The 14,282-nt window shown below is 35.5% G+C and overlaps 1 protein-coding gene across 1 annotated transcript in view; it reads left to right on the forward strand.

Annotated features, from left to right (window-relative positions):
- Positions 1–825: 825 nt before the first annotated feature.
- The window catches only part of LOC149537761 (lipid droplet phospholipase 1-like), a 69,599-nt gene continuing 56,142 nt past the window's right edge, over positions 826–14,282 (forward strand). The window contains exon 1 of the mRNA XM_089799145.1: positions 826–1,183. Coding sequence (XP_089655271.1) covers positions 921–1,183 — 263 coding nt within the window. The 5' untranslated portion in view covers positions 826–920. The remainder of the gene's footprint in view (positions 1,184–14,282) is intronic.

Below are 14,282 nucleotides of genomic sequence, written 5' to 3' on the forward strand. Positions count from 1 at the left end.
AGAGTTAGCTTTTATTAATGTGAATATGATTCATTAATGTTTAATATTTTTAACATAAATGATTTGATTTAATATTTTAATATTGTATTTTTTTTATAATATAATATTCGTCATTCAATTAAAACTAATAAAAATATATCTTTCGTATGTTATATAATAGTTTAAGAAATACTATTATATATTATTATTATAAAAATGTTATTATTTTCATATTTTGATATATTTCTAATATAATATTATCAGTTGACATATATACAATAGAACATATATATAAATAATTTTTTTAATAAATAAATTTTAAACTTAAATTATAATTAATATCAACTATAATTATCTAATATTTTTGTTACTATAATAAATTTATTAAATTAAAACTATATCTATATAAAAGTTAAAAGACAAGTACTAAATTACTATGTGACACTTGTTCCATTAAATTAAAATCATTACAAATAAAATACAAAATCAACATCTAATTCCACAAGAAGTAGAAGCTATGCTCCCTTATTTATAGGAATGCACACGTCACCTAAAAAGCCCTATAACGCGACTGCCTTCTACCCGTCTGAACAGGTCCCCGTGTCAACATAAAACAACGCGCAAGGTCTTCTGTCAAAGTCATTTTTTCCAACCTACTTTTAACTTTCCATTCTGCGTGGCACTTGTCTTCTAGAACTTCGCCACGTCAGCGAAGCAGCAAAGAATTTGACCACAACATACATTTCCGGAATGCTCCAAGGGAAGATTCTCAACGTGGGCATTCCAAATGTGGGCCCAATCAGCACAAAACCAACCATAAAAATCCCTTACTTTGCAGCTCGGCACAGGTGTCTTGAAAATCACTGAACATTTATCCGATCCCTTCACGCAAAGCTCGGAGATTTTTTAAAAGCTTAAAAGTTGCTCTTTTCGCCTTTGTAATGGCCAGGCGGAGGCCCAAAAGAGGCGAAACAAAATCAGCGGGTGGTCCCTCTGTAGGCGGCTTCGGATGCCTTTCATGTGTCCGGGGGCTTGGTCCCGCGGAAAATCAAGCTAATGGTATGGGGACGGTCGTTTCTGAGAACACCAATGGCGGGAAGAATATGTGGGATGCCGCTGCGGCCGACCGGCGGGAAGCTGAAGTGGGTGCCGGTGGAGAATTCCCCGATCATCTTGTTATCATGGTGAATGGCATTGTTGGCAGGTTAGTTTTTGGATTACTTCATTGTCTCTGTTTCGATTCTGTTTTGTTTGGGTTGAATTGGAAGGATCAAGTCAAGATTATCTGGTTTTCATTGGAGAAATTCACGAGGAGAGTTTCTTATGTTTTTTGGTTTGAATTAATGGGGATTGTTTTCGGTCACATTTGTCTGGAGCTGCCCTTCATTTTTAGTTGAAAGTGTTTTGTTTATTTTTTCATTTGAAGGTTTCTGTTGGACCCTGGGTATTGGGTGCACTGATAAAATGATCGTCTTAGACTTAGAGCCGAATGCTGAATTCCCCATAGACCCAACAGGGATTTTGCGGATTCAGTTATGGGATACAGTAGTCACATTCTCTACGTGTTTAGTCAAATTCTGTCGATTTTTTTAAAACTCGTTACTGGTAAATTTGTTTGTAACTTTTCGCCTTTGCTATTGTCATATTCTTTTGGGAAGACTAGGACTTTTCAGCTAAATTTATTTTGCAAATTTCTCCATTTTCTGGTTAAACTTGTATGAAGATTATATCTTATTTTTTCAGTTAATGTTTTAGAGAATTATTGTTAAATGTGTTGAACTTTTGTGCGCTATCCATTTAGGCTTTGGTCACTGTTAAAAAAGACTAAAGGTTTCGGTTAAGTTTGAATTGTTAATTAGCATGGAATATTCATGGTAGGATTTATCCAAACATTCTCAATTTTTGTGATAGGTTACCCAAATTTGATTAGAAATGGACTAATCAGGAAATTATAAGAAATCCAGATATTCTCAATTCATGGGATAATTTTATCCAAATTTGGTCAGAAATGGACAAATTGGGAAATTAAAAGAAACAATAAAAGGTTTGGCTGAGATTAAATTGTTTGGTAACTTGGTAAATTCAATGGAGAGTTTAGTAAACTTTGCTGAAAATTGAAATAACTAAATGGTTCAAATTGTTGGTCCGAAAAATTTCACTGAGTTATACACGAAAACCCTTTTTTTCCAAATATTAGGAATTGTGGAAGCCTTGAATTGTAAGTTTCAAGTTTATATTAATGTTGAAAAAATATGTATGAGATGGTTAAACATAACTCAAGATATGTTCAATTTTTTAACATTTTGAAAGTTTTAATCGAATCACTTGTGAATTTTAAGATCTGAGATGTTTGATGGCTGATTGGAACATGTTGGGCGTATGGTATGGTATGCCTTTGTCATTGATCATATTGGGAGTTCCACTTCTAGGATGTCAGCTTTGAAAATTCACAAAACTGACTGTCCTAAAGGCTTCTAATTCTAGGATCTGTTAGGTGAATCAGATCATGTGAGCAAGGATGACTAGATAAAGGACCCTGGATGCTTGAGGAGCTAAGAAATTTGCATTTGTATGCACTGTAGCTATAGTAGCAGATTGTTGTTCCTTGCTTAAGACACATCTCCAGAAAATGTTAATTGGTTTGTTGTTACCAGGAATTTGATGGTACTTGTACCATAACTGATCTTATACTATTTTGGCATTTTAGAATCAGCTTTAAACATGATGTAAACTATCTCAATGAGCTTTGTTGACTTGTGGATGGAGTGATTTATTAAACCTGTTGAGGGTGTCACTATGACTTGTCTTTTGTGGTTATTTTGTGTCTTATGTTGAGGCCTTGATAATATTTCAGCTATAGTTTAAGCTTGGGGTCAAACCATGGGCAGACATACTCGAATTGTGATCACTATATTGACTTGTTTGCTCACTAGATGAATGTAAGGGTGAATTTTCCTCGCTTTTTTAGGCAGATGAAAGATATTGTTGCAAATTGGATTATGTTTCTTGTTGAAGTTTTTGTTATGATTTTAGGCAGATGACAGATATTGTTACAAATTGGATTATGTTTCTTGTTGAAGTTCTAGTTATGATTATAATTACATTTGTTGGACTAGGTTTAACCCAACTCTTGGTTAGCTTGGAAGGTCCGTCTCAATAATGCAAGTGACAAGTCTTAATATTCATCATTTCAAAATAATAGATTGCAGTCTAAGAAATTGATAAAGAGTATCTGGGATCTTATTGAGTCAACTTAGGAGCATTTGATACAAATCCCGACTTACAATGCTCTCTCTAGTATGTCGATGTCCAAGATGTAAATGCTGATAAGCTTGTGAGTGTGGAAAGTGAAAGTTACAGGAACTTCTATTTTTGAGAAGATTAAAAGGGCTTTGGAGATCCTTTTGGAAACACTGAAACTGACTAATCATTTATTCTGTTATAACTAACTGCTGTTTATTCTCTTCAGTTATTTGTGTGCATTACTTGATAGAGAATTGGTTTCAGGTGTCATTGCAACAGGCTTCCTGTGTGACAAGTGCTTGTTTTCTGATGTCCTTGAGTCCCTTCCATGTGAAGCTTTCCCTGATCTGTTGTTGGACTTGAAGTACACATGGTGCCCCACCAACAGAGTATCATGAACTGCTCACAAAATCTTTTCCTTTATTCTTTATTCTGGTGTTATGTAGATTCTTCCCTTGTAGAGATTGAGCTCATTGCAAACTATGTACTTGTCTTCCAACAACTTCCTTTTGAACACATTGGAAACAAATGCATTCTTGGCATAATCTGCTATGGTTTCATTCTTCCAATCTGCATAGATATGAGACACGGAATACATATTTGGCCTTCTAGAGAATTCATCAACAACATTCTTCTTCCCTTTGATTTACCCAATATAAATGTCACGGGCTTGGAGTCTTCTCCTCCACTTATGTGGTTGCTCATCTAGATCTTTTTGATTGAGGAAATATCTCAACTTGTTCTGATCAGTTTAAACTACAAATTGATCACCTACCAATTACCACTTGAATTTAATAATGTGTTCATTATAACCAATACTTCCAAATCATAGATTAACCATCTTTCCACCTCTACAAGTTTCCAGTGAAGTGGAATCTGGTGCTTGTTCTACATGAGTGTGACTCCAATTCTTTCTTTTGATGCATTGCATTCTAGTGTGAAAGGGAGGGTGAGATCCAAAATTCCTAACATAGGGCATGAGCTCATTAAGGAAGTGTGAAATTTGTATTGTTCACCTTTAGTTCATATGGAAGCTCCCATATTTGTTAGGTTATTTAAAGGTGTTGCTAGATGGGCGAAATCCTTGACAAAACACTACTAGCAATTGGAAACGCCAAAGAATTCTTGCACCTGTGTTTAAGGTACTTGGGGGAGGCAATGCCAAATTGCTTTGATCTTCTTCATGTTTAATTACTCCCTTTGCATTGATGATGTGACCTAGATACAAGATCTTTGCATAGAAAACGTATGCTTTGATTTCTTGGCAAACAACGTTTGTGCTTTTGAATTTCTCGACACTTTGTCAAAATGTTTTATGTGCTTCTTCCATGTCATGTATCAACATGTCTTTAAAGAAAACAAGAATGAAACTTCTTGTTTTCTCGTGGGAAATTTGGGTCATATATGACTTGAATGTTGTTGGAGTGTTTGTTGAAACAAATGAAACGACCAACAACTCATAGAAAAATCTGTCTTGTGAATATATTTCTCTTAACTTGAGATTTTTTTTTTAGATAATTAGATTATACCATGAAACTCATCTATTAATTCATTGATGTTGGGAATGTTTTCTTGTTCAGTACCTTGTAGTCAGTGCACATCTGCATTGTACCATCTTTCCTTCTTCACTAAAACTATAGAGGAAGCAAAGGGAATTGAGTAGGGTTAGATGTGACCCATTTCCAGTACTTTCTTAATTACCTTTTTGACTTCCTCCTCATATCTCCTAGGGTGGTGGTAGGGAGTAGTGATGACTAGCTAAACACTCCAACTCAACAATGTGCTCAAAGCCATTGTCTAACAGACTTTTTGTAGGAATGCTCTAAATTCTTTATAGTGCTTTTCCATGATACTTGCACATCCATATGATATCACTTCTTTCCTTCAATGGGTTTTGTTATTGTCAACAAACATTGAGCTCCCCATGCTACTTGCTTATAAAGAAAACCGTGTTGTTCTCTTAGCTGATACAACCTTTGATGCTTTTTTTGTTATTCCCCATAGAATCACTTCTGACTCAAACTTAAGTGCCACGGTCTCAAAGTTTTGTGTGATATCTCCTAATGAGCATAACCTCTGGACGCTTAGGATCATATTGGTGTCCCCTAATTTAACAACATAGGACTTTTCCTTCATATCATATCTTCCTAGATCAAGATTCAACTAAGAGATCTTTCTATTGGATTGGATGGTGAAATTGTTCACCACCATAACATTGAACCCTTCAAAGTCCTTTGTCTTGAGGCCTCTCTTGGTCACTATTCTCTCACAATCAAAGTTATTAGTAGCATTGGTATCAACAAGTACAACCACCTTAAACTTTGCAAAAGCTCATGGATGGGAAATGGCTTGTACCTTTGAATAACGTAGAGTATGGTAAGGGTGCCTCTTACCATGTCCTCTTCATCTTACTTAGTCTTTGTTATTTTAGGTAGTTTTTGTTTTGTCTTTAGTTCACGAGTGTTTCATAATAGAAACATCATCTTTGTAAATCTATATAAGGAGCCTTCATCTCCTTTGTTTAATGCAACATTGATTTACCATAACATGGTATTAGAGTGAATCAACGGGATTTCAGAAAATTTGGTGATTTTTTAAAGAAAAATTCGAGCCTTTTTTGATCTTCAACTTTTTTCTTGAAATTTGTCTTTCAAATATTTAAATCAAAATTGTTGGAGGTATTTTATGAATATTTTGTGGTTCATCTTCGAAGATTTCTGTTGAAAATCGTGAGCTTGGTTGAAGGTTTTGATCGTACGATTTTCAAGTTTGAGCAAATTTCTTTGATTTTTGAGGGTTGAATGTGCTTTTTGTGATTTGCATGTTGTTTGCATATGTTGTTTACCTCAAAAAGTCTCATGTTTTGTACTATTTTCTTTGATGGGATTTTATGAAAAATTCCCTTGAAAAATTTCTGATGGGTTTTTCTAATTTTTTCTCTTCAATATTTTTGGTGGTTTTTCAAAATTTTCCCAAGCTACTGGTTCGAGTTTGATTCAAAATATGGGTTCGAAGAACATGTTCGTTGGTATTGGCAAAATTTTGGAAAGGGTTTTGTGTTTGTTCGTACAAAATCATGTAAAAATTATATATATATATATATATACAACATCATGAATCGAGATCATACCATCATATATTTAAATTTTCAAAGTTCAACATCAAAGATTCAAAACATTAAAATTAAATCATGATCCATGAACTGTAACAACAAGTTCAAGTATCATTGTTTCAAGTTCAAGTTTCAACTAATCATAATGTATTAAATTTTAATATTCATCATATTCATCTTCATCATCATCATCTTCTTCTTCTCCTCCTATTGCTTCCGCATTAGTTGACCCAGGAATAGAGCTAAGGCCAATGAGATCAGCACCAACAGCAATAGTATGGGTATCAAAATCTTCAGAGTCTTCAATTGTAAGCCGAGAAGTAGAAACATCCAAGTCCGCCACATGGGAAAATCCCTACTCCAAAAGAGATGGAAAAAATGTTCCAAAAGATAGGAACAAAAAGGATGATCATGAAGAACACCACTAAAGCATGAAGCTGCAAACACTGCTAAACTGCTAATCTGAAGAACCTCCATTGTATAGACATGACCAGTTAAAGAAGACTAAGTCTGAAGAGCTGATCAATCAAAGATGAAAGGTATCTTCATGGCCTGCAAAAATAAGAATGAAAGAATGTCTATATGGTAAATGATTCATCGCACCAAAACGCATAGGTATCCAACCATTGCAATCACCTAGCACAAAGAATCATATACTGAATACATAGCTCACTCCATCGAACCAAGAAAGCAATAAAACCAACATAACCCTCCTCCAATGCTGAGAGGTAAGACATGAACATTGAAACTGGATGCGTAATCTCTTGCAGAAAGAAGAACCAGGATCATCGAGAGTGCAAAAAAACCTAGGGATTAGCTAAAAACCTAGAAACTATTGCTGAAAGCAAATTTGGGTCTTGGCAACAAGGCTTGATGAGGCACCCAAGCACAACCAAATCTCTGTAAAGAGGAGAAATAGAGAAAACCACATGGGAAAAACCCTACTCGAAAAAGAGATGGAAATAACGTTCTAGAAGATAGGAACAAAAGGATAATCACGAAGAACACCACTGAAGCATGAAGCTACAAACACTGTCAAACTGCTAATTTGAAGAACCTCCGTTGTATAGAACATGACCAGGTAAAGAAGACTAAGGTTGAAGAGCTGATCAATCAAAGATGAAAGGTATCTTCATGGCTTGCAAAAATAAGAATGAAAGAATGTCTATATGGTAAATGATCCATCTCATCAAAATGCATAGGTATCCAACCATTGCAATTGCCTACTACATAGAATCATATACTGAATCCATAGCTCACTCCATCGAACCAAGAAAGCAATAGAACCAACATAACCCCCCTCTAATGCTGAGAGGTAAGACATGAACACTAAAATTGGATGCATAATCTCTTGCAGAAAGAAGAACTAGGATCATTGAGAGTGCAAAAGAAGTACAAACACCTATAATGGCACGTGTCATCAACACATTATGAGGCTAATGTCATGGAAGGAACACTCACTTGACAAAGGAAGATGGCGAATATGGCCAACATGAAACCCCCGAAGGCACTTTATAATGTAGTGCAGGTACAACAAAACACAAAGATGTGCAAGATCCCAAAATGCAATAGTGGCACTTTATCTCAGTGCGTTTGCAAAAATACTATAAAAGGATGTCAACAAAGATCAAAAGAGAAATAAGGCTGATACAATAGATAGTACAACCCATGAAAAATCATCTGAAAAAACATAATCAATCCCCGAACCTGAAACAAACCAAAATATACATTAGAATGTAAAAAAAACAAAAAACTGAATGGAATGTGCCTGGAGCAGAATCTGGAAAATAGAATTTCTCAAGATATGTCTCTTGGAATACAAAATAGAACTCCTGGTTTTGACAGTCAAAACAGCCATCAAAAGAACACCAAAATTGAAAATAACCTGTACCACTGGAACGGGCTTGGAACTAGCTTTTTGACGATATCTCGTTTGCGAAAAATGAAGTCTGGATGAGCAAGTTATGGCCAAAAAACCACATGTAGGTCAAAAAAGCGTTGGAAGGGCAAAATATTTTTATTGCCTCAGGATTGGTGCCAAATGCATAAAAAAGTTTGTCCACCAGTACCAAAAATAACCTCGGGAAGTGTGTCAACTCCATACCAAAATTGTATCGATTTACGTGCCAAAATCTCGATATGCATTCTCAGAAATCTTGATTTGCATAAACAAAAATCTTGATTTGCTTTCCAAAACAAATCTCAATTTTTGTGCCAAAAATCACAAAATCACTGTCTTGGAAAACATTCAAATTTTCGATCTCCGAAAAATCTTGATTTGTGCGCCAAAAATTAGGAAATCACCACCTCAAGAAACATGCCAGAAAATCTTGATTTTCAAACAAAAAATCTTGATTTGTGTACCAAAATCTAAAAATATGACCTTGGGAAATGTGCAAAAAAATTTAGAAATCATTGCCTTAGGAAATGTGCCCAATTTGGAAGCAATATTATCTTGCCTCAGATTCCAACCGTATCCAAATTGGACAAATTTTATATGAAAAGAGGGGTATTTGGGCGCTCTGAGCTCAACGTTGATGTCCGTTTGGGCTCATAGTGACCCGAAAATTAGTGACACCCTAGATTGGATACAAAATATATATGAAAAAATGAAACTCTCTAAAAGAAAAAGCACAGATCTAAAAGCAATCTAGACCTCTCATAAATAGAACACGGGCATGAAGATCTGGAGCTCTAATACCATGTTGAAGTTGATGAAAGATAAACCCCACAACGCCCAATAATCACCTGCATGCAAACACCTGTCACAGAAAAAGAGAGGCAAAAGCTATGGAGGTTTGAATTTCCAGATCCATAGATGAGACATTCTTGATGAGCAAAAAAGAGATTGTTGTTATCAAAAGTGATTGAATAAATTACAATGAGATCAATTTTTATAAAAAGGAGATCAAAACCGTAACAGGTAAAACCTAGGATGCAGGATAATAATTAATAAAATAATTAATTATTATATACCTTAAGTTTAGCTTAAGTAAACTAGAGATAGTAAGTGACTTGATAATTAAATCAAAATGATTTAATTAATAAGGCAATATCTTATTACTCTAACACAACATTTGGAATCTTTGGCTGTGGAGGTACCACCAACTATGAGCATCCTTCCTAAACCGGTGACAAAGAGCATCATTACTTCAATTTTTTGCATCCGCAAACTGTATGAACTCATCCATAATCAAATCTCACATTTCATCATCAGGAAAGAGTATATGAAATGCTGCCTTGTATCTCTATAGGGTGGTAACCTTTCAGTATATTGGGTGCTATAGTATTTTGGTGTTAATGTGTAGGCAAGCAAATGTAGAGGAGTGGTCATTTTATTCCATCATTCTATAACAATTGCTTGCAACTGTTTGAAGAAGGTCTCTTCAATATCTTGCTTCTTTTCCTTTACAATTTGGTTGATCTTCTCAAGCATCGAGTCTATGCCATCATAGATCTCTTCAAGGGAAGGCCTATCTATGTTTGCATACCTAAGCATGATCATATTGGGCTCGGTGAACTTAATGAGATATTCCACACATTCCCACCATTGGTCTTCCAATATCATCTTCCTTATTTGGTTGTCCTCTCATTGTTTCTTTGCCTCTATATAGCCGAATTGTTGCTGATTACCATTTTGGTAAGTGCCTCTTTCATTTGCAGAAGTCATCTCAAGACAATTGCATTTGATGCAAAATGTGTCTCAGCAACCTGTTACATAAAATAGAGCAAAATCAATACAATTATTAGATACATGATAAAATAATACACATTACATAATCAAAAAATTAGAAATTGCAAGATACTGTTTAAAAAAAATTTAAATAACTAACGTGAGTTCAAGTTTCCTTACCTTCAACAACTCCAAATGTGAGAACATTTTGAATATTGCTCGAGTCATGTGGTGGTTTGTGATAAACATTTGGATGCCCTCAACTTTTGCGTACACCTCCTTGATCTACTGAATACTCTTCTCAATGAACTGCACAAGGTCTCCAAAAAAAAATGTTGGTATCTCTCTTCAACCAACAAACCAACAACTCTACAATTCTTTGCGTTGTTTGTTATGACTTGGACAACGTTTCTTGCACCCACTTGTTTAATGTCCTCAATTAGGATATTAGCAATAAATGACCCATCTTTTACTTGCTCCTCACAATCCACTGCTTTGAAAAACATTGGCCCTTTAGGGGACATGGCCAAAACATTGATCAATGGATGATTTCTAGCATCTTTCCACCTGTCTGAAACAATTGTTACCCCTATCTCAATCCATGAATCCTTGATGGGCTTCAATTGCTCATCAATCAACTTGACCTTGCCATCCAACAAGGTGGTCCATACTCTCTCAAAACTAGGACTTGAATACCTTGTAGGTGCTGCATTAGCACTTCTCAACATTTGCTTGAAATATGGAGAGTAAACAAGATTAAAAGACAACCCATTTGCATATAAGCATTTTGCTGCATCAATGTTGATAATTTCCCTACTTTGATTTTGAAGTGCAGTTTCAAGTGGTCCCCTTCTTTTGTGTCGAATGGGTGCTTCATTTTGAGAATCAAGGGCAGCTGAGGTAGTATAGGGGGGGTGATTTTTCTATCACAACATCTGGGGTGGATTTTATTCCTTTTGCTCTTTGTCATTTTTATTGCCATCAATGGCATTTTCTCTAAGTTCATCTCTCTCTTCAGCTCGCTCATGCTCTTCAAAATATTTTAATACTAATGAATTTGGCACAGTTGCATTTTTTCTTCTAGGACATTTCTTCACTCCTCTACCAGGGTATCCACACAAATGGCCCACCACACGATAATATGAACTATTTCTTTCTACATCACAATCCCGCCATTTCCAACAGAAACCACCACCTCTTGGAAGAGGATGCATAATATCCACATACTTCCACAAAGGAGAAGCAGATGGGGGTTTTATTCTTTGTGGGATATTGGCATTGCCTATTAAGGAAGATGTAGACCCCTTTGAAGTGCCTTTTCCTATTATAAGAAATTGTATACATATTGACATATGTTATTGAGAATAAAATTTTAAGGAATATAATAGCTAGATATTATTGGCAATGAAACATAATTGAAAAAAATAAAAAGCTTAAACAAAACATTGAAACAAAAGGAAAATAGAACAAGAACTTACTTTTTCTTGCCATTGTAAGCTTGCAAAGATGTAGTAATGAGACACAAACACTTCAATATAGCGCACAATTTTATCTTCTAACTCCTCCTTGCACGAACGTACTTTTGCTCAATCATCTATTAGCTCACAAAATCACCTATTTGCACACCACAAATGATGTTAGAAGCCAAAATAACCTATTTACATTCACTTTTTAGGGCTGCAGAACTCAAAACAATATCATATATGTTATAAAAACTGACTTAAAACCGTCAATCGCCGGAAATCTGCCCGGGTTCAATGCGAATTCAATCTGGGCACATCAAATTCGCCCTGGTTCAGATTTCCAACTTGCGGGTTCAAACCACCTCCTTCCAAACGGAACCTTGCTCGAATTTGGGTTGAACCGAACCAGTATTTTGAATTGGTTCAAACCCAGACGTGGTTCTAGGGACAAACCAGTGAACCCGGACAGCTAAGTTTTTTTCCCTAAAAATATTTTTGATGGGTTTTTAGAAAAATTTCCCTTAAAAAAATTTTCTGATGGGGTTTTCATAATTTTTTTACTTGAAAAATTTCAATTTTTGTAATTTGCAAAGTTGCTTGGGGTTCCTTTGTGTGTTTTTACTGTTTCTTCTGAAAAAATGATGATTTGTAATTTTGGTTGGGTTAGCCAAATTTTCCTTAAAATTGTGGCAAATTGCTCTTGGTGTGTGTATTTGGCTATAGGGAAGGACAGCTCTATCATCCAACATCAGGTTGGAGTTTTGTGATGATTTTTGGTTAGAAGTTTTGCAAATTCTAGGAGGGTTAGTGGCAGAGCCATTGGCAGACTCTTGTCTCTTGTTGCCAGTCCCATAAGCAACATCGGTAGCAGCAGATCCAACAGCACCCTCCTTTGCTCCTGCCCTTAGAGTAGCAGGTCTTGCCCCCCCTTCATATTATTGTAGGGGGCCCTTTACCAATCCTTACCCGGCCGGGTTATGCACATGATCTGAACTTGGGGGCATCCTTCTCTATTTTTTCTGAACGGATTTCAGCTACTTTGATCATTAACATTTTGCAGATCCAGGGAGGGTCTTAGTAGTAACAAAATGTTTTGAAGAATTTATGACCACAAGACATGTATAGTCTTTTGTAGGGTCGTTAGACTATGATCATTAAAGGAGGGTATTAGAATATTGTAATGTTACTTTAATGGTCATCATAGTTAGTCTTTATTTTATTAGGTAGTTTCTATTTTTGTCTTTAGTTCACGATTGTTTCATAATAGAAACACCGTCTTTGTAAATCAATGTAAGGAGCTTTCATCTCCTGTCGGTTTACTATAACAGTTTGGCACCATTACTGCCAGCTTCTGAAACTCTATTATATAGGCTCCCCATTGAACCACAGTCAAATTAAATGCATGAAATTTTAATAGTCCATGATAATATGTCTACAAAACTTTTGGACTTAATAGCGTGAGCAATTTTTTCATCAACATTTCAGATCATTTCCCATGTTCCATTATCATGGACCTTTATCTGCATGAGTCAAATTTTTGAAGTAACCTTTAGGATCCTTTCAATCAAACTTCTTAATCAAAAGTTTGCAGAATTCATCATATGAGCTTGAGTAATTAGATTGTGGTACCACTGCTCATGTGCAGTACCCTCCACATGGAAGTTGCAAAGTTGATTGCTTCATCTCGATTATTGGCTTAATGAATAGGCACACGTCTAGCTTTTGTAACCATGCACGGGTTGAGTATCTGGTAGATCCAATTGTAGGAAGATTGTCAACTTCCCCAAAGCTTGCTGCACATATTTTTAAAGGCTTGCGACCTGGGCTCAAGTTTGTCATCATCTTGAGACTTCGTCATGTTCATGTAATCGGTGAGTGACATTTCATTTCAGATATGGTTAGGAAGAGCTTTGTATTCCTATGTTCCACAGAGTTTTCGGGATGGGGACATGTTTCCAATACGTGTACGGATCAAAGCCAAAATTTAGAGGACTTCTTGTAGTTGAAACAAGAAGAATACTTTTCGAGTGGCATCTAGATTATTACCCTCAAAAGCACTTGCTTCACTCAATGATTGTATAGGTTTATTCGTATTATTGCCTATCTCACAAATCAACTGTGCCATCATATCAATCATCACAGTAAACTTCCTTTCGACCTGACTATTGGGGTGTTTGTTTGTGTACATTTTTGTCCTCTTTTTGTGACATACTCCTATGCTCTGTAATGGAATATGTTGGAAACAGTTTTGTCTCTGGACTCACTATAGATCAACATTGTTTCTTGATCTCCTCAAGTGATATCTGCTTGCTCTGACACTGTATTGCTTAAACCTAAAACATGCAAAATTGAACTCTGAACACACAGGTTGGCAACTTCGATAGGACTGTAATATCTTGAGCCAAAACAATAATACAAATTTGACTCTCAACTTTGTACAAATACTTATTATTTGGATAACATGTTAGGGTCCTAATTTTCAAGCAGATCTTAGACAATTCAGATTTAAATTACAATTTGCACATAATATCATCCAATTTCAAACAGCATATGACAAGCGTAACTTGATCTTTAAAAAAAATTGAACAACAAATAATATGCCTAAATATCAATCTCTTTTTAATAACTATAATGATTGTATTACATTCAAATCGTTCTGATATATCAGTAACCACGACAAGAATTTATACCAATAAGTTCTGGAGTCTATGTCAAATGAAAACTGAAATATAAACTTTGTATGAGATCTCCCTTCAAAATCACTCGGGTTATCGTCCTAGGACTCTCACATTTGAACACAAGTGATCAAAAC

This window comes from Cupressus sempervirens, chromosome 9, assembly GCF_028749045.1.
Source record: "Cupressus sempervirens isolate cs-2001-9-10 chromosome 9, ASM2874904v1, whole genome shotgun sequence".
NCBI lineage: Eukaryota > Viridiplantae > Streptophyta > Pinopsida > Cupressales > Cupressaceae > Cupressus > Cupressus sempervirens.